Source organism: Gopherus flavomarginatus, chromosome 3 (assembly GCF_025201925.1).
Source record: "Gopherus flavomarginatus isolate rGopFla2 chromosome 3, rGopFla2.mat.asm, whole genome shotgun sequence".
NCBI classification, from domain to species: Eukaryota; Metazoa; Chordata; order Testudines; family Testudinidae; genus Gopherus; species Gopherus flavomarginatus.
Genome location: NC_066619.1, coordinates 158,766,539 through 158,792,111, shown reverse-complemented (window position 1 = coordinate 158,792,111; position 25,573 = coordinate 158,766,539). Strand labels below are relative to the sequence as shown.

At 39.6% G+C, this 25,573-nt stretch overlaps 1 protein-coding gene and 1 long non-coding RNA gene across 6 annotated transcripts in view; both read left to right on the top strand.

Moving 5' to 3' along the window:
- Positions 1-25,573, top strand: part of LOC127047207 (uncharacterized) — a 117,417-nt gene that overhangs the window by 35,649 nt on the left and 56,195 nt on the right. The gene's annotated exons all lie outside the window — the stretch shown is intronic.
- LIN54 (lin-54 DREAM MuvB core complex component) overlaps positions 1-25,573 on the top strand; it is a 62,475-nt gene that overhangs the window by 5,230 nt on the left and 31,672 nt on the right. For 4 of the 5 annotated variants that reach the window (XM_050945135.1, XM_050945138.1, XM_050945137.1 and 1 more), the window contains exon 2: positions 21,864-22,594. In XM_050945135.1, the coding sequence (XP_050801092.1) occupies positions 21,905-22,594 (690 nt within the window). In that variant the 5' untranslated portion in view covers positions 21,864-21,904. Of the gene's footprint in view, positions 1-21,272; positions 21,395-21,863; positions 22,595-25,573 lie in introns of those variants that run through there. The other variant, XM_050945136.1, reaches the window with a different exon arrangement.

Genomic DNA, 25,573 nt, shown 5'->3' with positions numbered 1-25,573 from the left:
ACCTCTTTTTATAACTTTCTGAAAAATCTTTTAGCTTAAAGGTTCTTGTGCATTATTAAATAGAATTCATCCTATTTTTCTAAAATCTCATACAGTAGAACCTCAGTTACAAACACTTCAGGAATGAAGATTGTTTGTCACTCTGAAATGTTCACAACTCTGTACAAAATACTATGGTTGTGCTTTTGAAAGTTTACAACTGAACATTGACTTAATACTGTGTTGAAACTTTACTATGCAGAAGGAAAGTGCAGCTTTTAGCCATCTTAATTTAAATGAAACAAACACCGGAGAAGTTTCCCTACTTTAATTTTTTGAAATTTTGCTTTTTTTTTTAAAGTTGTTTACATTTAACACAGTACAGTATTTATTTTTTGTTCTCTGCTGCCTGATTGCATACTTCCCGTTCAAAATGAGGTGTGTGGTTGACCAGTCAGTTCAGAACTTTGTGGTTCTACTGTACTTGCTGTGAACTCTGTGCTCAGTGATGCCAAGTGCCTTTCACATGTTGGAAAACATTGGCTTAGAAATATTAAGTACTTTATTCTAAAATCCCATAACATTCAGTACATGGATTTACCACTTGTTTTTAAACCCACTGAAATATGGATCTCCAGATACAGCTGCACACATGCAGGTGTATCTGGAATGCAGTGTCAACTGGTTAAAAGGAACCAATTAGACTTGTTTTGAATTCTCTGAGCCTTCTTCAGTCTTAACTATCATCCCTCCTCCCCACTCATGGTGCAACAGCATAGTATTATTTAGAAGGGTTTGTCCTTAGTAACTCTGAATGAGTTTAAACTGATTGTACTGTACATATTCTGAGGCTTAGGTTTCAGAAGCTATTGCTCCATACAGTGCATGTGAACATGAAGGATTAGTGGAATGCCATAAGAGGAGGAGAAAAGCTGTTAGAGGTTTGGTGCTTCTTCCCCCATCACTTAAAGGCCATGTCTACACTAGCTAGCTTACAGCAGCACAGCTATACTGCTGTAAGATCACTCATGTAGCCGCTCTATGCCAACAGAAGAGGGCTCTCCCGTTGACAAAATAAAACCACCTCCACAAGCGACAGCTCTATTGCTGAGTGGTAGTGTGCACACCGTTATGCCAGTGGAACCCAGTCGCTCACAGGGATGTTCGCCCCCGACACCTCCAAGTGACATATGTTTTGCTGACATAAGTGGTAGCACAGACATGGCCTGACTCTCTTCATGTTTGACTTTTCCTCCTCTGGTTTTAAGATAGCATTAGAGCTGGCCTTTGGTAATGGCCCTGCACTTAGTTTTGTCCAGATTAATAACCAGACCAAGAGGTGCCCTATGAGTCTGATGGCCTTTGTGATGCTTATAGGCAACTGAACTGCTAAATTCTTTTCTCTGCTAAATTTAATGTACTAGCACATTCACAACACTTTGTGTATGTAACATTTTTCTGAGTATGCATACATTGCTTGTTAAGGTTTGAGAGCACCTAGTACTTGAAGTTGTTTTGGATTTGTTTCTTGCATTATACCTAACACTTAAAATACCCTATATTAGTGCATGGTATAGGTTTGCCATACCAGATCAAAACTACTAACAAGGGTCACCACCTGATGCTTCAGAGCAGAGCTTGAATATTTCACCACCTTTTGATAGCCAGGGGTAGAAAAAGCTGGGAATAGAGAAGGTTTTGGGAATTCTTCTATGGAGATGGGCCTAGAGCCTGATTAGATGCTCTATCTTTTGTTTTAACTGCTGAATGGTAGATAACATATGCCACTTCCTCTAGCTGTTGGAAAGATGAGCTGATGGCTAAGGGACTCAGGAGGAGAATGTTCAGTTCTTTGCTCTGCCTTCAGATATGATGTGTGAACCCAGGCTAGTCACTTATTCTCCATGTGTTTCTATTCCCCCTTCTGCAGTAAATGGGACATTAACTCTCCTACTTCTCAGGGAGGATACATTTAGTGATATTTGAGGTGCTGAGATTCTACAGTATTGGGCACCGTATGAGCACCTACTTACAGGAACATCTTGTTGCTGCTTTCTCTGCTCAAAAGCTCCCGAGAGAAGTAAGAAAAAATGATTTCCTCCACTAACAGTATTTTGGGTGGTCCTCCCTTGTGAGTAACTTCTATCTACCACTGTTCAAAGGTTTCCAAATCAGCAGTGTAAAACTGATGTGATTTTGCTTGCACTGCTGTCCACAGGATTCTGAATAGCAGCAGTGAAAATGACTAGAATCTTGTTAATCTGACAGTGCCGCTTAAAGCTATGGACAACAACAGATTAAGTCTGCATAGACTCATACCCTTCAAGATCAGAAGGGACCCTCATGATCTAGTTCAAGGGTTCGCAAACTTGATTGCATCGCAACCCCCTTCTGACAGCAAAAATTACTATACAACCCCAGCAGGGGGGACCAAAGCTTGAGCCCACCCAAGTCCCATCGCACAGGGTGGGGGAGCCAAAGCCTGAGCGCCACTTCCCCAGGTGGGGAAGGGGGTCAAAGCTGAAGCCCAAGGGCTTCTGTCCCAGCCAGGAGGGCCAGAGCCCCACTGGCCAGGGCTCAATCCCTTGGGCTTTGGCCCCAAGCCTCAGAAAATCTAAGCCAGCCCTGACAATCCCATTGAAATGGGGTCATGACTCACAGTTTGAGAACCACTGATCCAATCCGACTTCCTACCCATTGCAGGCCACAGAGCCTCACCCACCCACCATGTAACAGACTTCTAACCTCTGGCTGAGTTACTGAAGTCCTCAAATGATGGTTTAAAGATTTCAAGTCACAGAGAATCCACCATTTGCACTAGTTTAAACCTGGAAGTGACCCATACCCTAGGCTGCAGAGGAAGGCAAAAAATCCACAGGGTTTCTTGACAACCTAATCAAGGAGTAAATTCTTTCCTGACCCAAATATGACTTAACTTCCTAATGCAAAGGTAATGTAGTTTTAAGACCAGCTTTGCTAGTAATTTAAAGGGATACATCTACATTATATAGCATACTCACCACATATGCACCCCCTGGAGTCAGGGTGTTATAGTTTTTTCTCTGGCACCCTTTGCAGACCACCTATCTTCACACATCCCTGACTTCCAAGGTCTTCTGGGCAAGTCACATAAGTTCTAAACCTCTTCTGGGATAACAAAAGTCTACTGAAAAATCCAAGTAAACCTCTAAACTAATGAGTCTTCCACCCACTGAGACTTCACTGAAGTACTCATACTTGCTCTACTTTTGGACTTCCCTCCCACAGGCACCTAACCTATTCATGCAGAGTTTCTCCGCTGTTGTTTCTTGTTTAGGAGGGTTTTCTCCTACTGCTTCATCTTCCTGGGAACTCTAGCAGCTTCCCCATGGCCTCTCTTGTGCTCTTTCTAAGCGTTGCTTTAGGGTTCACGCCCCCAAGAAACTCTCTATCAGGTTTTTTCCCTGGAAAAGTGTCCTACCTTTTCTGTAGTCATTCTCAGAGTCTGCTTATAAGATCTGCGTGACTAACGGCTCATATCTAGTTTTGGTCAGGAGGCAATAAAGCATTCACCCAATAGGTATGGAGCCTGTCGCTAATTGGGTTCCACCTCCTCCTCCTCTAGCAGGTGATGGGGATTCACCTTATCACAGTCTGCTTGATATCTAGTCAGTTTTAAAAAAGAGTTTTAGAAGTTTCAGTATTAGACCTACCCCCTAAATTCCTACTGCCAGTCTTTATGGTTTTAATATCAAATTTTACTATAAAACATTTTCTCTCTCATTTGTGTGAAAGATTAAGAGAAAGAGGGTAACTGATTAAATAAGGGAGGAAGTGAAACTGATCACACACAAAGCATGCTAAAGTGGTCAAGTGCTCAAGGTAAGCAAGTTGAAAAAATAGAAAAAAGCTCTTGTCTGTAATCTTTCACTTACACTAATTAGAGGTGTTATTTGTAACAGTAGGTAAAAAAAAATTTCAGACAGACATGATTTTAAGTCTTGTCTCTTTAATATTTTTTAAAAATGAAATCTTTAATAGTGCAGCAATGGCTGATTAGGGAAAGATTCCTACTGGTATGTGAGCAAATTGATTTTTCAAGCGATGCTTTTGAGGAAGAGAACCACCTGACCCCCCTGTAATGAACCTCACTAATGCTGACATGACTTACTAGTTTTCTCATCTTTAGAAATGAAGTATATGAGACCTATATTGCCTAATATGTCCTATATTGGTGACATTTTATAGTGGATAACTTAAATGCACAAAACTAATGAAATTGCCATGACTCCCACAGTTGCATACCTTACCCATCTTGTATAGATGCAGTCCCTTACTTCAGTATAAGTTCTGTTACACATAAAGGCATACATTTAATAACACTGAGAAGTACAGAATGATAGATAAGTGTGAGGGAGAGGAGTTGAAATTGCCATGAGAGAACCATAACTTTGAATTTTCTGATTCTTGTCTGGTCACATTTGTTTAACATATGTCTGAGAATGTAAGGGGTGTCTTTTGGCAAAACGTCTGTTTAATTTTAGTTTAGTAGTTCCTGGGAATAATTAAAGGAAAAAAAAACTGGTTCCTTGCTCACTGTGTATTGCAACTGATAGGATAGGGAACAGGAATTGTTTTTGTCCTGAAATAGCCTGCTTTGGCATTGATATTTGATAGATCTTAATTTCTCTCATGTCACTGTGAAGAACAAAGTCTTCTAGGACAGCAGTTCTCAGCCAGGGGTCCAAGGCCCCCTGGGGGGCTGTGAGCAGGTCTCAGGGGGACTGCCAAGCAGGACCAGCATTAGAGTCATTGGGGTCCAGGGCAGAAAGCCCAACTCCCCCGCCCCCACCTGGGGCTGAAGCTGAAGCCTGAGCAACTTAGCTTCACTGGGCCCCTTGTGGCATGGGGCCCTGGGCAGTTGCCCTGCTTGCTACCCGCTAATGCTGGCCCTACCTTTCATATGCAAAAAAAGCAGTTGTTGTAACACAGGTGGGCCATAGAATTTTTATAGCATGTTGAGTGGGACCTCAGAAATAAAAAGGTTGAGAACCCGTCTCATATTTTTATTTGGGTGGTGGTTTGTGGAAATAAAATGATTCTTTCTCATTTGTTTCACATGATCACTTTTTTTTTTAAATCTAATTCTTTGAAAGTGAAAATGTAACAGTGGGGATAATACATATATAAAATCTGCAGATTTTTTGTGGCATTACATTTTCCACTTATTTCTATTAGCCAGGACTAGGTTACAGGTTCATCTTTTGTTTTACTAGATTTTTACTGAAAAAAAGTTTGTGTCTATACAACACACAGAATATTATTTAAAAGGACTACTGCTTTAAGGAATACCTCTGCATATTCCCTCTTGAGGGTTGTACTGCTGAGCTTTGGAAACTTTCTGGAAAGCAGTGCCTGTTGGGACAGCTGCATTGAATGTTCAGTGCAGGGGTTATGAAAGTGCTGTGTGGCCCCAGTCACCTCAGTTCCTAGTTCTGTTCGGCTAGTTATGTGCCTGAAGCTATTTTAGGGGACTTTTGGCTAAAAACATCCTTTTTGGTCATGGGTGATTGGACCGCCAAAGATCCCAGAAGAATGGATACGAAGCATGGATTTAAGCAGTGTGCTCCTGCCCCTTCAGTTTCCAGAGGAAAACATGCACTCACATTGTTTGTGCTGCCTAGCAGAAGTCCATTCCTACAATCAACACTTGTTGTGTGGTGCCTTTACACTTGACCACCTGCCACCAATAGGCAACAGAGGGTCTATACCTTTCTCACCAAGGACACCTGATGAAGGAGGGCATAGATCACAAACAAGGAAGGAACTCTTGGTTTCCCTTGTGAAGGAACAAAGCAAGGCTGATGTTGTCTTCAAAGACAGGGATGACCCCTGCTGAAAAAATTGGTGTCAGATAGCTTGAGGGCCCTGTCTGTAGTGCCTAAGGCCTCATCAGCAGTAAGAATTTCCACTCTGAGGAGTGAACCTTCCCCTGTTGAAACTTTATTGGTGTTAGTAAATGGCTCACAGGCTGCAGGAATGACCTGAGTAGTACTTGAAACAGTGGGGAACCTGCTGTTCAAGTAGTGGAGCTGTCCTTTCCTAGATCTCTTTATGACAGACAGCAATTTTAATTGTCCTCAGTTCTGTTCCAGAACAAGTGAGGACAGATTTGGATCACAAATGCATTTCTGTTAAACTGGAGGAAAAAAGTGCTTTATTTGATTCTGTTAGCGATTTAAAAATAAATAACTAAATTAACCAAACGAGACCATGGTGCAGAGTGTTTGTTCCAGCATGGGCCAGACAGTATTAGAACACAGATCTCCTAGATTTGTCATTGGGGTCTTTGTTTCTTCTAGTGATATCAATGGCCCTGCTGTCTCAGGAACTCAGTCTTGGGTTGCATTTCAGTCTGGAATTGCACTGTGCCACAGCTTGGATAACAAGACATAGAATAATTCTGTCATCATATGCTCTGTGCGAGGGGAGTTTTTAGTGGAAAATGTTTTTACTTGGTATTATAGTAGATAATAATCCATTTCTACATTCTGGGTATATGTAATCTATTTTGGGCTACCTATTCTACCTAGAATCTCTCAGTCTATCCTTGTCTTTTATAAAGATATGTGTCTGCCATCTCAGCGTAGCATCTGCCAGTGGACAGTTCTATTGCATTCAGCCCTCTCACTATCAAAACATTCCTGAAAGGTGTAGTGAACAGTTCCCCTCTAGTAAGAGATCTTAACCCTGTGCTGACATGTTTGGTGGACTCACCATTTGAGCCCTTGGAAGTATGCTCTTTATTCCACCTGTTAGAAAAGACAGCCTTTATAATCAGAGTTTCATCTCTGAGCAGAGTGAGTGGCAGGTTTTAATTCTCTCTATTGTATTCCATAGGGACAACTTTGCCTTGCATTGTAATCCAAAATTTATTCTGACACACAAATGCTGTGGTGTGTAACAGTCACAGTTGCTCAAGTTTGGGCTAGTAATAGTTGACATTAAAACCTAGGAATTCTGCCACTAAGCTATCACACACACAACAATCAATCAACAATAAGATACACTAAGCACAATATTTATTTGTCCCGTTCAACACAGTTACAAGCAAACCATCCAACAAAGCAAGCTTATCTGTCCATGTGTTATGGTCCAAGCATAACATTTAAAAACAATCAGAGACAACTTTGTCCATCCATAAGAAAGTTTCAGTGATCGGTGTCCATCAACACGAGACTACTTTATTTTTGGTTATGCAGTTGTTCTGCAAATTCAACCCACAGGTAACAATTAATAGAAATTTTTTTCACATCTTAGCTCATAGTGTTAAATAGCATGCCAGTAGCCATCATTCACTCTATTAATCCAACACTTCACCAGCCAGCAGCACATTGTGGTAGTGCCTATACAAATCTCATAAACCTAGAAAATGAATTTATAGAAATGAGATGGAAAAGCAAAGGACAGTATCCTGAGAATCTCAAAGCATTTTACATAGATGGTATGTAATTTTTTTAGATAGGGAAACAGAATCACAGAGTGATTGCTAAAGGGACAGTATGAAGTGTGGACCTGCGACTTCTGACATAATGAAGTGAGAATTACAAAAAATCAATCAATCAATCAATCTAACAGCATAGCTAATTTGGTTCTGAGTATAGCCACTAGAAATAAACTGGTCTCTCATACCAGTATTGGTCTTGTTTTCAGTCAGCACCACTTAGGTTTTAATTCAAAAGCAAAGGCTTGGGTTACAAGCACTGCAAAGGGTTTGGTGTTTTGTTTAAACAATTCCATTGGAATAAAAATTTGCTGTTAGTCTTCACTTTTATAGAACCTGTATTTGAGGGTAAATGGGACCCCACAATGTCCTCCTAAGTGACTTGTCCAAGGTTACATCGTGAATCAGTGCTGGGTGGAAACAAAGCTCAAGTCTCCTGATGCCCAGCTCCCTGGTCTAACCATTAGAAAATGTTGCATGCGCTATTTGTTTCCCAAAAAGAAAAGGGAACAAAAGTCATTTTTACAACAGCTTCAAAGCTTTGTAGCTCTGAGTTTTAGGTTCCTTTGTTCCTGTATTGGTCCATTTCACAAGAGGAATAGGGAGAAGGAGGAGTAGTGAACCTTGTGAAATTGAAAGTCAGTTTCAAATTTCCTGTAAATAAGAAATCACATCTGCTACTTGCCTGATGCCGAAAATCATAAGCTGTAAATATTTCACCAGAAGCAATAAAGCAATTAAAATTGCTTGTGATCTTCCTGATAAATGTGTCTTACAGCATTATAAAGGGAAGACATAGCACATTATCTTCCCTTATTTCACATATTTTCAGTGTTACCACTTGCAGTTGCATAATAACTAGAAGAGAGATATGCAGTGCAATAAATAATTATGAATCCAGCAATAATTATCTATCTCTTTATGGAAGTAGCACAGTTTTTGGTGATAAAAGTGAATTTTCAAAATGCTTAGCAGTTTATTGCTAATGATAGAAAGATAACTGATGTGTGATAGATGTTAGAAAATTCTTTTTAAAAAATTAATACGTGGTGTTCCATTTCTGACATATGAAGGCTCCTTGACTTTTTTTAAATAAATGCTTAAATGTGACCTCCACACTATTCAAAAATCACAGAAATAAAATTCTTAGATTTGGAATGCTGTTGTGCTTGAAGTGTGTGTGTGTGCGTGTGTGTCTGTTTACACACATACATGTCACAGACAAAAATAAAAGACCACAAACTTCTAATTAAAATCAGGTTAATTTAAAAATTACATTATATAAATCAATGAGGCCAGTGAGTTGCTAGTGAAGTGTAATTAGTCATTTATTTTCTTATGATCTATTTGCCTTCACGTGTAATCTGATGTGAATTCCATAAGTAATGTGGGGATGGGCAGGCATCTTACTTGTATTTTGTTTTTAAACCTATACCTGCTGTTATTTAGTGTACTGAATTGTTGGGGCACATTTTACTGTGTATTAAAAATACTCCTGTGGTTAAGGGAAGATTCTGTTACTCATGTCAAGCACCAGTTAGGGAACTTAAATATAATCCTTTAGGTATTTGTAATATTACTGTCACCAGGTTATTTAGGCACCAGCTGTTTAATGTCTTTGTGGGTAATATTAGATTGTTTTTATTTCATCATGAAGGATAAAGGGGAGACAACTCGTCCTAGTGACTAGAGCAGGGGATTGGGAGTCAGGCCTTCTAGCTTTGTGATTCATGTGCAATGTGATTGTAGGCATTTTATCTATCTTTAATGCCTCAGTTTAATCCATGTGTAAAATGGGTATAATATTTACATTACTCCTGAGGATGTTGTCATATTTGGTAAAGCACGTTGCGATCCTCAGCTAAAAGAGCCTTTATATTTGCAAATTACTGCAGTTATTAAATTCTTATTTTCATCTCACCTGTGTTGTACTGAGATTCTTCTGCTTGTCCTGAGCTCTGTTGAGGATCTGGGAATAGTAGGATAGAACCTGAGTTTCCTAGATATAATAGATTAGTTAAATTCAAGTGACAGCCTTAACAGTACCTAATTGCCATTCATGCCTTTTGGAAATTGCCCCCCGCCCCCAAATGTGAATGTGTTGCAATTATTTTTGTTTAGTTTCCTCTGTTTTTAAGACCAGGATTCAGCTAATGATGGAATAACAATATGTTGCATAAGACGCATCCGGAATTATCTTTTTACTGGGAGGTACTTTTCCATGCAATATTATTATCTGTTTTTTGGCAATACAGTGCCCCATTAAAATCTGTGTTGTAAGTATTCTATTCCCTGAAGTAAGACTCTGCAAAGTAAACTATAAAATGCAGTTTAACTGCTTATGGATCAGCGCTCTTAAGATACACCAATAACATACTATGTAATTATTACACAACATGCTATATAAAGTCCTACTAAAATTTGTAGCTTAAGTATTCTGTTTATTGCAATGGACCTTTGTACTGTAACAATAATGCTTAGATGCACTCCTGCTGAAATTACTGTGTAGGGCTTGATCGTGAGAGGTGCTGAGTGTAGCAATTCCCATCTGAAATCAGTGTGAATTGTGTGTGCTCCCTGCCACTCGGTATCAGGCCCAGAATGGCAGCTGAAACATTTCTTGTTCCAAGGTGTGTGTTTAATGTGATATTGTCATCCGTTCTGAAATCTTCCACTGCTTGGCACTAAAGGGGCACTGTAAACTTAAGCATCATATTCTAAATAAACTTCTTTGCCTTGGTTACCCTTGAGGTAATTAAAAATGAAACAATTTTTATATCTACTTTACCCCATTTATGTTCTTCATTTTTACAGTTCTCTCATTTTGGATAATGAAAATCAGTGAAGATGGATTCACGATTATAGTTTTTCACTTTCTTAGTGTAATGTTCTTAGTGGTATAATGTTTGGGTTTCAAAAGCTGCTGAGGAATGTTGTGTATCTAAAAGCTGTTTTCACAGTTATTTTAGTTGTGCGGCTATTTCTGTGGGTTCTCACCATTTACATGTGAATGTTGGGTCAAATTTAAGGTGAGAATCCGTAATGAAGTCCAATACGTATTTGATTGGATGATTTGAGTGTAGAGAAGCATAAGGCTGACTATATGGACATTTTCAACATGTGTTTATTGATATTGCCCATCATTGCTGGGTCTTTTTTTCAGTTTCTGTGAAACTGCATGAAATCGACAAAAGCTGGCATGAAACCAAAAGAGGGGTCAAAGACTAACAGCTTTTCCTTTACTTTTACACAGGAGCCTGTTGTGAAATTGGAATATGGTTTCCAATTTAAAATTAAACCTTCTAACTATTCTTACAGTGTTTTATTGGAGTGAATGGTGCATGTATCCAATTCCTTTCTGCTGAATGTAATATTTAATATTTGTGTAATAAATGGCAAATGTTTTTAAGGTTTTCATGTTAACGTAATTGTGCAGCTTAAAACCATTTCTTGTAATTAAAAGTGGGGGAGGGAGAGAACAAAAGAAACATGGGTATTTAAGCTAATTTGTAACTTTGTTTTCTTGGTAACCCCAGCGTTATCTTATTTATCAAGTTGCTCACTGACAACTTGTTGCTGCCTTCCTAAGCAGGACAAGCCATACATTAGCCAAAAGCCATGTGTGTCAGGGGCATTTTTCTTCTTCAGATCTGTGAAGTGTTAATTAACCAGCTTGGTAAACAGTACTTTATATCTGTAAAGGTATCTACAAACAGTAACTGTGGGTAGGGCTACAATTTTGTCACTAAGATCAAGGAAGTCACGGAATCCACAACTTCCAGAGACCTCTGTGACTTGAGCCCCTACCTCCTGGGAGCTGTAGGGTTCCCCGCCACCTCTAGCAGGCAGCTGGGGTACCCCGGAGCACAGAACCAGTGCAGGCGGCTGGGGTGCCCCGGAGCTCCGAGCCAGGCCCCCCGGCTGGTGTGGGGAGCCTGCAGCTCCCCATTTTGTCATGCATATTTTTAGTAAAAGTTACAGATAGGTTTCCGTGAATTTTTCTTTATTGCCCATGATGTGTCCATGACTTTTACTAAAAATATCCATGACAAACTCTTAGCCTTAACTATGGCTATGTCTGAACTAGCACTTTTGTTGGTAAAACAATTGTCGGTCAGGAGTGTGAAAAACCACACTCCTGACTGACGTAAATTTCACCAACAAAAGTGCCAGTTTGGACAGTGCTATGTAGGTGGGAGTCATAGCTGCCGCTGCTCATTGAGCGTGGTGTATGAGCTCTCTCTCCTGCTGGCATAGTGCAGCTACATGGGAGACGTGTTGCTGTAAGGTCTGTAGTGTAGACCTAGCCTTAGTGTTAAGTATTATTAAAGGGCAGTCACTGTTACTCAGCAAGTGGAGTTTCCCATTGATTCTCTCACTCCATGTCTGGAATTAGCAGAACCAGATGGAATTTGACTTTCCTGAATTTGCAATGAGGCATAAATAACAATTTAGTCAGCTCTGAGAAGTTTGGCAGGTGCTACAACAAAAATACATACACATTCTTGAAAGTCAGCATGATGAAATGTAGCTACGGCTTGAATTGCAGAAGAATCACAGCTGTTATGTGATGTATTGATCACATCTCTCCTCATTATGCACATTCAGCTAGTACAGAAGAATTAGGTAACAACCGTGGGGCTTTGTTTTCTGTTGAAAAGGTCAGGTGATCTTACAAATCAGCTTAGTTCACTAGATCCCCATAACTCAAGCTTTTTTTTAAAATGTTATTAAATACATCTCTATATTTTTCATTCATGCCACACATAGGTTACGCCCCCTCCAAATGTTCTTTACTATTTCAGGTCACACTTGGGGAATTATGAGATTTTTCTTTTATGTGGATTACAGTGTATAACTCTGTAATCCATGTTTTATAATCTTTTAAATAACCATGCATTTTAGGATGCTGCTTTGTAGAAAACTGTTCAGTAGCCTGGAAGTGTAGGGCATTTCATAGGACTGCTGACAGTTGTACAATTTATTATTGCTGTCCTTTCTTCCCCAGAAAAGGAGTTGAGTGGGAAGAAAAGAACAAAGCAGGAACAACTTGTGTCTGTGTTTTAGGACTTGGCTACACTTGTGAGTTACAGTGCCGGGTATGCTAGCTCATTCCCCGTCCACATTGGCAAGGCATGTAGAGCACTCAGACTCCACGGCTAGAGTGCTCCTGGTACTCCACCTCAGTGTGAACGAGGTGTTGCATTACTGAGCTCTGATCAGCCTCCCAAAACGTCCCATAATCCCTTTAAGTCACTTGGCCACTCTTGTCGTTGTTTTGGATATGCCCTTTGAAAGCTCCGTTTGACAGCCGGTTGCTTATCTGCTTCGAGACAAAGCAACCATTACTGTGGAATGCTGTGTGTGAGAGAGAGAGGTGAGGGGAGGCGGAGGGCAAGATCTGCTGCTGCCTGAACTTACAAGACAGCATGCTGACATGCTCTCAGCCCCCCCAAACCCACTCTCTCTCCTCCCACACACACACAACACACTCCCTGTCACTTCCCATTTGAAAAGCATGTTGCAGTCACTTGGATGCTGGGATAGCTACCTCAATGCGCTGCTCTCTGTGGCTGTTGCAAGAGCTGGTAATATGGCCGTGCCAGTGCGCTTGAAGCTGTCAGTGTGGACAGACAGCAGCGCTTTCCTTACTGCGCTCTACGAAGGCTGGTTTACCTCAAAGCGCTCTACGTCTGCAAGTGTAGCCATACCCTTAGAATGTGACAGTAAGGGGACACAGCATATCTAGAACTTGATGAAATGAAAATCAGCTATGGAATATTCCATATAGACCTACTTTAATCAGATAGATGCTGTGGAAGGAAGGCTGATGAAAATATGCTTGTATCATTCCTGTCGATCTTTTTTATTTTATCAGGGTTCTAGATGTGCTGTTCCACCTTCCTGTAATGTTCTATATCATGAGCAGGACACAAAAAATTTACAAAACATTGATTGGCTGAGTCCTGTTGAAGTGCTTGGCCTTTTTTCCATTCCCAACTGCTGCAGGGGGAGAGTGTGGTTAGATTTCTACAAGGGTGTTGTCCCTGAATCCCTCTTGGGTCCTCCTCTTTAGTCTCTGACTAGTAGGTAGCTCCACCCATTCTAGATGCAGGAAGGGAGAAGAAACTCCCTTTCCCCCTTTCCAGCTCTGTCTGTAACTCTAGCGAATATGTCTGGTCGTGTTAAGGGAGGCAAGGGTCTCGGAAAAGGAGGCGCTAAGTGCCATAGGGAGTGTTGAGGGATAATCTCCAGGGTATTATGAAACCGGCTATTCGCCATTTGGCTTGTCGAGAGGGAGTGAAGCCTATTTCAGGTCTCTTTTACGAGGAGACTCGCGGGGTGCTGAAGATGTTTCTGGAGAAAGTGATCCAAGATGCCGTTACTTACACTGAGCATGCGAAGCGGAAGACTGTGACTGCTATGAACGTTGTTTATGCGTTGAAGCGCCAGGGTCGTACTCTGTACGGATTTGGAGGCTAACCTGTACCAGTAATTCTCTTTGAAAACATCTATAACCCTCTTCCAGTAGCTACTCTAAGGGGTAGGCTTATGCCTCCAGTACCCCCTGTGTTTAGAGGGGGCCAGTGCTTCCACAGAGCCTCCTTATGTGGTGCTACAGGGGTAGAGTTGGAGGGCCTCATGGGAAGAGGTCTTCATTATTCTACCTCTTCCCCAGCCTCTATTTGGTTTTTATCCTCTGTCCCCAGGAATAAATCCAGTGCCTGTTTCTGCCGCTGCTCACAGCTTTCCCAGTCTGCAGTGGCAGCACTATGGAATTGGTATAATTCTTGACAGTGTCACTGCCGCCCCATAGGGTTCTGAATCACAACAGTGAAACTGCCCAGTTCTTCTTCATCTCACTCAGTTACTGCCTTGCAAAGCACAAAGCTGTAATAGATGCCTGGGAGCTGGCTGTCTACAGACTCACATCTCATAAGATTACATTCACTTAATGTATGGAAGGGCTAAAAACTTCAGTTTTTAATTAAACTTTACGTTAAGGGAGAAATTGATGCCTTAGCCATACTTGCCCGGCAGTGGTTCCCACTTGCTACTAATGAGTAGATTTTGGGAAGTATTTTTCAGTTTGCGTATGCAGCTCATTGTAATATTCAAGATCTCGGGTTTTAAGCCGTGCCTCGAGGAGACAGTAGTCCGTAGTTTCGATGGTGTAATCATTGGCCAGACACTGCTTTAGTTTGACTATTACTTTTGTCTTGGGCCTAATTGTTTACTATTAATATAGTTTCAAGAATTTTTAAAAAATGGAGGTGGAATTTTTGATCCTTAAGACAGTGCAAGAACAGAGTGATAGTATAGTATCTTGGGTTCATGTTATTGGTGCTTCCCAGTACTTTGTGTAAATGCAATTTTTATATGGTTTGTGTTGAGACATTGTTTTGTTAGTGAAGCGTAATGTAATCCTAATTATTATTTTGGAATGTAAAACTTTGATACTTTGATCTTGTAGCAGTGATTAACATCTTAATAACTTTGGTAAAGTGTGACATCTGAATGGGTTCTTTTCTATTCTTGCATTATATGTTCAACAGAACCGGTCATAAAATCCAGCTGCCTTGCAGGTCTGTTTTTAATTTGTGTTTGTTACATATTTATTCCACTGGTCTATTGTCTCTTAATCCCCTCTTAGGGGAAAAAGGATTTGTGTTTTTACTTGTTCCTTTATGGTTTGTGAAAGAAGGGTCTGAACACCCTTACTCATTATTCATCTTTTTAAGTTTTTTTTTTTGGCTTGAAAACAAGGCTTGTTCTTACCTTACCTTGCTCTATATTCTCCTTGTTTGCCTTAAAAATATCAGGAATGCCAAGTAAATTGTCTTCCCTGCTTTTGATGACAAATTCCTTGAGTGACTCAAGTGAAGTCAGAGCTTCCGCAGCCCTTAACTGAAGGGATTGCTATGTTGTATCCTTAACAAAAAGAGATTTTTCTTTCTCTTGCTTGTTAGAAAGGTATTAAGAGAAATAGAGTTTTAAACAATCTACTTCCTTGGTATCTCTAATGTCATAACTTAGTATTTCTCAATTCCCCTATTAACTCTTCCCGGGTATACAAGATCTGAATTTCTAATATAAAACAGCTTAACATATGAAAATCATTTCCTCTGTTATACATAACAAGGAAACAAAAAATAATATTCCAATTTTTTTTTTCCTTTGTAGGTCAAAGTTAGGAATTTAGGCTGCTTACTTTTTCGTACCCTTTTTAGATGTGCCACTAAAACCTTCATGGACGTTGACTAGAATTTGAATTGTATTCTGAGAAATCCCATTTTTGTTTTGTGTTTTTTTTGTTAGTTTTGTATTTTTTGTTGGTATATTGTTCAAAACAAAAGCAGGACATAAGTTTATAAATACTATTATTGTTTCCTGCATGGATCTTATTATTTTTACATTTGGGTATGGGTTTACTATTTTGGTAAAGAAAATAACCTGTCTATGCTTCTGCAGTAGATTTTTTTCAGCAACAATCGGTTCAATACTTAAGTACCACACACTGCCCAAATTAGTAGCTTTAAAAAATAGTTCTGCAGACCATAACTCATGGAGGAGACTTTATTTTTTTTCTCTTACCCTCTCCTTCCCACCTTATCTCACCAACATTGATTTTGGAGCTACAGCCTCTCTTCACTTCTCAGAAATTAATTAACTGCAGTGCAGTTTTGTTATCTCAGCTAATTATTTACAAAGAATCATGTTTTATGCTTCTAACCATATTAAAATTCTACATGCTTCTTTTGTTTGCTCTAAATTATTGTGCACAATTTTGCAAAAAAAAAAAATCAAACAATCCACCAAACCTGACCACAGCCTATAATTGGTAGGGCTTTTAAGACAGCTGAAATTTTAGTGTTTTTAATTTTTCTTCTGTTTTTTCATTTACAAAAAAGGATGACATGCCACCATTATCTGTCTGTAAGGAGAGTTCTACATACTGCTCTATTTCTTTCATTGATAGTGGACACAAATATTTTCCAGAGACGTATTTTCCAGAGAGTATTTAGAGACTATTAGGCTTTCAGGGAACAACTATATCTGTGAGGTTCTCCACTATCAGTCCAAAAAGCAAAACACTACAGAGGAAATCTTGGATAGTCCTCCTCAGTAGAGACCATCTTAAGTCCATTGAAGTTAACAGAAAGTCTCCCATTAATTTCATTGAGTTGTGGAAGACTTGGATTTACGGGGCACAAACAACATAGGGTGACCAGATGTCCTGGTTTTATAGGGACAGTCCTGATTTTTGGGTCTTTTTCTTACATGAGCTCCTATCGCCTCCCATCCCCGTCCCAATTTTTCACATTTGCTGTCTCGTCCCCCTACAAACAACATGCAGAGATCTCTGCACATTTGAGTTGTTGTAGCATTTCTGAGCAGTTCATTCTCTATTTCTGTCTCTTGGGAGCTGAAAGATTTTAACAATCTTTTCTTCTCATCCTGCAAGAAGATTATTTTTCTAAGTAACCTTGTATTGTATTGTCCCATTGCTTATGGCTAGTGTAAAACCTAGGAGAATCATATTGCTCTGAACGTGAGTAGCAGATGTGGCCCAATGCATCTGGGTTGGTTTTTTACTCTTGAGGGGTTGTGGTAGTGTTATATCCTAGTTATATCCTAGTGTGGAAAGATCTTGCTGAGATTTTCTTGGTTTTGGGCTTGGATTCTGAAACCCTTACTTCTGTAAGGGCTTTCTTGGTACTTTGCTCAATATGGTGACATTATTCTCTGAGCCCACACAGTTCTAAATAGTGCTTCTATAGGATTTGCACACTGCGTTGAAGTAGGTTTTTTTTTCAGCATTAAGGATCTACCAGCTGTTGTATCTGGCAAAGCTGTTTCATTTTATTTGGCACAAGGCAATGGCTCTGCTGGTCACAAGAGAATGTCACTCATTTTGGGGATTATGTTGAAAGTTTGATGTATACTTTATGTAGCTACTTTTAGATTTATAAAAACTAGCTGCATGCCTGAAATTAACCAACTGCCTTTGGATTGTTGTGAGGAAAATTATTTACCGGTGAAAATTGCATTCAGTAAATTAGTTTGAAATTACTTTGGCAAGGTCACAGGGAATGGGAAAGGATCATAGATGTAATTAACTTTGGTATTTTAAAAATTCTGATTTTTTTTAACATTTAACTTGTGCTACACAGCTTATTCTATTAATTCTGTAATTTTCATCAAAAGAATCCTATCTACCTTTATTGGTTTGCATTTTTACCAGTGAAAATGTTAATATATACCAAATTATTGTAATGCTATAACAGTTTGTTAGAAATTCATCATATATAAAGTAGTGAATAGGGATCAGGATTTAAATTTACTGAGAGGTTCTTATAGCCACATGTAATAAAGGTAATAATTGGAGATAGACCAATCTTCTAGAACTGGAATGGACCTTGAAAGGTCATCGTGTCCAGCCCCTTGCCTTTACTAGCAGGACCAATTTTTGCCCCAGATCCCTAAGTGGCCCCCCTCAAGGATTGAACTCACAACCCTGGGTTTAGCAGGCCAATGCTCAAACTACTGAGCTATTCCTACAAGAAGGTGGGTCATCTCCTTGTTTTTTGCATATCATAGAATATCAGGATTGGAAGGGACCTCAGGAGGTCATCTAGTCCAACCCCCTGCTCAGTGCAGGACCAATCCCCAACTAAATCATCCTAGCCAGGGCTTAAAAACTCCTAAGGAAGGAGATTCCACCACCTCCCTAGGTAACCCATTCCAGTGCTTCACCACCCTCCTAGTGAAAAAGTTTTTTCTAATATCCAACCTAAACTTCCCCCACTGCAACTTGAGACCATTACTCCATGTTCTGTCATCTGCCACCACTGAAAACAGTCTAGATACATCCTCTTTAGAACCTCCTTTCAGATAGTTGAAAGCAGCTATCAAATCCCCTCTCATTCTTCTCTTTTGCAGACTAAATAATCCCAGTTCCCTCAGCCTCTCATCATAAGTCATGTGCTTCAGCCCCATAATCATTTTTGTTGCTCTCCGCTAGACTCTTTACAATTTTTCCACATCCACAAGGCTCACTGCATTTATCCTTTTTCTCCTATTCCTCTCTCTTTCTTTCTCCTAAAAAGTCATTGCAGCCAAAGATGGCAACTTTGGGTACCTCCAAATATGGAAGTATATTTTATTGTATTGGGGTAGCTCCGAGGAGCCGTAGTCCTGGACCAGGCCCCCATTGTGTTAGGTGCTGTATAAACACAGAACAGAAAGTTAGGCCCTGCCCCAAGGAGTTTACAATCAAAGTATAAGACAAGAGACTGCAGGTGGATACAGACAGATGGGAGAGCACAAGGAAATGATGAGACCATGTTGGTCAGCATGATAGATAGTGGTCTTGGCACACCAGTGCTGAATCATTGCCAGCTGATTTTGTATTTTCCTATTCTATGGTAAGTCTTGTCTGATAATTTGGGTTATCTTCTAAGCAGCAGTGTGGCATTACTATCTAATATGTCCTTGCAAGAAGTATTGTTTTCTGTACCCGTGGTTACAAGGCATGGCATCGCTACAGACTGTGCTGCCATCATCCGAGAAGCAAAGTTTTCCAAAGGAGGTGTTTCTGGCAGTGACATCAGAGAAATAAATAGTTTTACGTGCTTGCCAATAAGTGAGTTGTGTATTTGTGGGTATGCCTGTGGGTCGTATGAGTAAGTTATCTCACACTAGTAGCTGAAGCTTGGTATAATGTGAGAAATAAAGGCAGCATAATTTATTAGTGATGTTAATGTCAGTGCATTATTTTATCATGTTCTGAGATCCATTTAAAAGAAAATCCACTTAAAATAAAATGGGTTTAGTGGCTGCAGTTGAGGGGTTACTTAAGTGCCACTAAGTATAGGCATGTTTGTGCATTTGTGTTGTGATGCTCTGTGGACCGAGCTTCTCTTAGATGAGTGAGAGTTTTGCCTACATGAGGCATAATTAATAACGTTTCATGTATTAAAAATAAAGCCTGTTTAGCAAAGGAACAGTGCAGCCAGATAACTATATGGTAGCTACTAAATCAACCATGTTGCAAAAGGGTTTGTCATTTTAAATGGCTTTTAGTACTAGAGACTTGTTCGTTTAACCATTTAAACAACCAGTCACTTTTTAGCTTGGCTTTTTTTAACATTGAAATATTTGTCATCACATACATTACTTCCTTGCTTTAAAAGAGTAGAAAAAATATTTGAAGGAACAAATTTTGAACTTGCAACCTTTGAAATGTGAAAACTGGCATTTTATCCACTAGATTCTGTGGTCTTTTGTTACTAGCCTAGGGAACTGGTAGGTCTTAAATTAGCTATAGAAAAGTTTCCGATCCCTGATGGCAACAAAAACATTGATTTTTTGTTTTAAAGGGCCATAGAATTCCTACAAAGTCTACTTTTGTTCATAACAAGCTGTGTTTGTGATGCCATACAAAAAAATTCCTACACTGTTGCTAAAAAAAAAAAAATAAGGGAGTTTGGTTTAAACACTGGTATGTTAAAAAATTAGCTTTTTCCCAAAATAGGCAAAGAATAAAGTTCTAATGCTAAGTATTGTTATGAAAAGATCCCAAATTTCCCATCAAGTTTATTATAGAAAACAAACTTGGCTAAAGTCATTAATACCAAGCTCTGGTCTACACTACAAAATTACTGCGCTATAACTACATCGCTCAAGGTTGTGGATTGTTCACACTCCTGAGTGATGTAGTTATACCGACCTAAGCGCTGGTGTAGACAGTGCTATGTTGGTGGGAGAGCTTCTCCCACCAACATAGCGACCACCTCTCACAGAGGTGGAATTATTAAGCTGACAGGAGAGAACTCTCCCGTTGGTGTAGCATGTCTTCACCAGAAGCACTAGAGGTGCACACCTGCACCTGTGGCGCTGTAAGTCTGTAGTGTAGACCTGCCCCAAGATTCTCAGTTCTTAAAGTGTATTTGGTGCGAAACTCTTTGTTAATGACCTGTAAGTTCCGAGCTGCACCATAAAAATGTTTTGTTGATCATCTTTTTCTTGTATAGTTTTCTTACAACATTTTAATGAACAAAAATAAACAGAAGCTAGTGGGAACCCCTGACTCTGTTAATTGCTTTCATCACCAGCCGGTCAGCATATAAACTAGATAACATACTGCAGTTTTTCCCTAGCTTTTGTACTTCATGGGTGAACAATCTACAGTTATTCTATGGTCAGTTTGGCTATTATCATAAAATGGTGCAAATACAGGTGCACAATGGCACTGTAATCAGTAAATGCAACCTCAGCATTTAATCCATGCATTTTAAAGCATCCACAATAATAATCCATTAATTATGAATGGGAGTGCTGTAAAAATGGCACCCCTGTACTTGGCTCTGCAATGTGCAAACCCAGGTTTGTGAGGGCAAGGTGTTATGGTTGTTACACCCTGAGGTTCAGCGTAAATGTTGTAAATGATAAGTGGGTACATAGTGTGACCATCCACTGTAAGGTGAAAGAAGTAAGCTGATGGAAGGAGGCAAATGCTGGTCATTGTTGTCTGACAATATGTTACTTTTTTAATGGAAAGTCCAATATTTATGCTTCTGTATCGTATTTACAGGAGATTCTGCCATTTTCATTTTGCCCCCTTCAAGGTTTTTCAAGTTGAGACTCACATGTATAGAACCCACTGCTAATTCTATTTTTTTAAGCTTGCTTTTCTTTCTAATCAATTCAGCACACCCTGCTGTGTCCTGCAGATTAGTTCATTTATTCACTGGATGTTTTATATTACAGTCACAATTTGAGGCTCTTTCTTTTCTAATAAGTATAGAACAAGTGAGCTGTGCTTTTCCCCCCACCCCGTGGGACAACCGAAGCATGAAATCACCCACGGCTTTGAAAAGCAGTACTATTGGCTTGGTTCTCAAATGGGTTGGTGATCAAGTTCAATAGGTAACTAAGTTTGTCACTAAAATAGCTCTGCTTTCCCATGTGCTGTTGCTGAGATCACTGAAATTAATACTTGTAAACAAGTGAACAATTAGCACATTCACTACTTCAAACAACTCCACAGAATGACAGCTTGGTAATGAATGTTGGCATGTGTGACCACTAAAACCATTCATGAACTCTTACATTTTAATTCCTGGCTTTCTCTGTCCTAAGGAGATGTGGGTGTATTGCAGTGCTACTGGAGGAGGTCTGATCTAAATTAGGATTGAAAGGAAATTCAAGTAAAAATATTAAAGAATCAATTTCACCTGAAAATATAGTTCTGCTAAAATTCCTGTACCTCCAGTATTTGTGCACTTATGTTCCTCTATGGTAATACTATTCATGAAGCTTTGCAGAAATGTATGTTATCATAGAGTTTAATAATTTATGACCTACTAATTAACTTTATTTTTTTTTTTAAATATAGTTGCAGTGCCTGGTCATTATCTTACTGCCAGAACATCTACGATGGAGGTGGTATCAGCAGAGGTGAACAGCTTACTCCCCGAGGAGATAATGGACACTGGTATAACTCTGATGGAAGATGATAGCATTGAGGCTGTTATTGTGGCGTCACCTATGGGAGATGCTATTCCTATGGAAACAGAACTGGAAGAAATAGTGAACATAAGCTCAGCCAGTGACTCTGCAACTACAACCACAGCCACCACAGAGCCAGCTACTGTGCCCAGCAATCACTCAAGCCAAGTTACACTGAATACCACAATTACAAAAACTGACACTAATGCAACAGTAAAATCTACCTTGCAAAGTGGCCTCCATAAACTTGGTGCTCAGACTCCTGTCACTATCTCAGCCAATCAGATTATTCTGAACAAGGCCACTGATCTTAAACTTGGCAACCAAACTATTAAACAAGAAGGGCAAAAGCTAATTGTGACAACTTTGGGAAAGGCTGGCCAGCCAATTGTCTTAGCACTACCCCACAACCAGCTACCCCAGACTCAGAAGGCCACAATTCAGGCTCAGGCAGGAGACTCCAAGGTACCTGCCCAGCAGATCAAAGTAGTTACTATTGGAGGGAGGCCAGAGATGAAGCCTGTCGTTGGTGTCTCCTCTTTGACGCCGGGAAGTCAGCTGATAAATACTGCAGCCCAGTCTTCTGTATTACAGACCCAGCAGTTAAAAACAGTACAGGTAAAAGGGGTTGTACTAATGAAACTTTTTTAAAAATAAACCTTTTTTGTCTTAAAACTAAAACTGTTCCCATATTGAAGGTTCGTTTTTGTTGATAGAAATGTGTTTGCATGTGTGTACACACGCAACCCTCAGAATTCACCATGTGTATATATAGAATATTGCTTCTAGTGTATTCAGCCATATGTGAATGTATTTAAATTGTAAGTTCTTTACATCCAACTACCTTTTGGAAGATTAAGGTTTATCGCAGAGTATGTGTCTATGCCATCAGAATGTATTGCAGTGGAGAGAATTCTTCACTGACTGTTTCAGTTAATCCCATATACCTTTAGGAAGATTGAACTCTGCAGGGATATTAAGTTTATTTCTTCTAAATCCTTTCTTTCTTTCTTTCTTTCTTTCTTTCTTTCTTTCTTTCTTTCTTTCTTTCTTTCTTTCTTTCTTTCTTTCTTTCTTTCTTTCTTTCCGATTGCTGTTTACATTTCTAAAGCACACCAGGCGGAATCTGGAAAAAAGATCTTCCCACAAAATTAGCTGGGGATGGGAAAATAAAACTCAATCTATATAAAAAACAGAATATTTGCTGTGCATGTAAAATGGTGGAGCCATAAGCAAACAAATTAGAGCACTAAACTCCCAAATGGATATTTCACAGCAAGCAAACACAAACTATATCATGCAGAACATTTGAGACTATGTATTTTAAAGCACCATGCAATCTCAGTGTTATTTTCCAGTGCAGTCTTTTCTCATATTGCTCAGTGCTCAAAGCTGAAGATCAAATCCCTGACTAATGTTGATTTTTAGTATTTGACTGTTCCCTACCGATTTTTTCTTTACTTCCATTGTTAATGTTAAGGTTGGCAGAATATCTTTAAAAGAGGCTGTGCCTCCTGACTCAGCAGCTCAGCACAGGAACATTTAAGAATGGATCAGTTCCTGCCATTTGGCTTGAGTTGTAGAGCTGATGCTGGCAGTTAAAAGAAAGCTAAAGTTAAAAATGCATAAGCTGTGTTGCACTCTCGGGTTGTAGCGTTTATGATTTTCCTCTTGCCCGTGGTATCTCAGACTTGAAAGGCTGCAATTCTTCCTGATTGTCCTCCGCTATTTTCTTGCCTTTAGGAATCCTGAAGGTTTTCCTGATTAATTGATTCATGTCCAATTGCAAGGCCTTAAGAATCACTGCTCTGCAAGACCAAGTTGCTCTTCCCTTTTGGTTCCTTTTGTAAAATAGATGTAACTGTTTGCATTTGGCTTTTCAAAAGCTACTATTAATGTTTGTGATTAAACCCACCGCCCACCCCCCATAAAGCTATGCCATCTGCATGCATGTTTAATATGTAAGAGTTCCATAAGGGTAAATTAGGGCTTAGTGTGGGGACTGTGGGCTACTGCATTAGTTTCTCAGTGAAACAGGCTGATCATATGACGCCAGGTCTTTTTTTCAGCTGCTTCTGCAGAGAAGTTTATGTAGTAGTGTCAAAGGTAGGCCAGTGGTAGGGGAATCATTCTGGAGAAGAAGAGGACCAAGTGGCAAACAAGCAAGTGCAGAGAAGCAAGGGGTATAGAGGAGTGGAATGGATGGGATTGCGGAGAAAAAAATGCAGACCAAGAGTCAACAGTGTGACTGACTGTTTTAAAAACAACAAAGTACTTACTACTACAAAGACAGAAATATATAAATACCTCCCTCATTCTGCTTTTTCCTTGTAAGAAATAATATAACACAGGGATATTATGTCATTGCAAATGGGAGAGAAATCCATGATCCACAAGATCATGCATGTGAGGGAAAGTGTTCTGTGAGAGAAAGATAATCTCACTATTAAAATCTTGTCCACACTTACAAAGTTTGAGAATCCTGATCTAGGAGATTAATTGTGACAGAGGGAGTCAGGAGATCCAGATTCTCTTTCTGGCTCTGATTAACTTTTCAGTTCCCCTGTGTGTGAAATGGTGATGCTACTCCCCTACCTCAAGGATTTTGTGAGGCTTAATTAATTGATTGGTAAAACCATTTGAGATCCACCAATGGAAGGCTGTGTAAAGTGCTAATAATTCATCTTATTTATTTATTTAAAATGCTGTTTGACTCTGAAAAGTGAATTGATTAAAATCAACCTGGGATCTGAGAATCTAGCTGTGTTCTTAACATAGATCATCACTGGTATTAAAAGTTGTTCAGGTCACGTTAGACCTTCAGTTGCACCTGTACAGCCCCATTGTCTTCCAGTTTGGACCTCATGTAACTAATACAATCCCATTACTTTGAAAAAGACAAAACTAATTGGAATTTAGTAAAACATTCTATAGAATCCGGGTCCCTCTTTTAGTGCTATGTTGAATCTGCAATGCTATTGAGAGTAAAATGCATTATAAACTTGGACCTCTTCTATGCTAGGAAAGGTTTGCTATACCAGCAAAAATTCCTAGTGTAGAAGCAACCTATACTGCCAAAAGAGAGCTTTTGACAATATAATTTATACCAGTTCTGCAGCTGAAATAAACAATACGAGCAAAAGGACTCTTATGATGTGATAAATGCATCTATTCCAGGGCTTTTGCCAGCATAAAAATATAATAAAAAAAATCACACCTCAACCCCCATTACTATACCAGCAAAATTTTGAGTGTAGATCTGGCTTTACTCAGGCCTCTTTCTAATCTCATGCCCAGCCCCATCTCCACTCCAACTGCTAAGTTAGCCTAAATGAATTTGTCTTGCTGTGATAACTGGCAGAGCCAATAGCTTGCAATAGAGATTTCAGTCTCCTGTGCCAGGGCTATTTTGGCAAAGCAAATCTTTTAAGCCACCTCAATGATATCTTCTGTTGAAATTAAAAACCACCCTTGTCTCCTCCCCATCCCTGCTGCAAACCCTGCTCCCTGAACCTGTTTCTTCAAGTTCAGTCATCTTTCCTGAAAAATGGCTGTGGTACTTCTCTTCACCTTTGCTCTGTCACATCTCCAGATTTG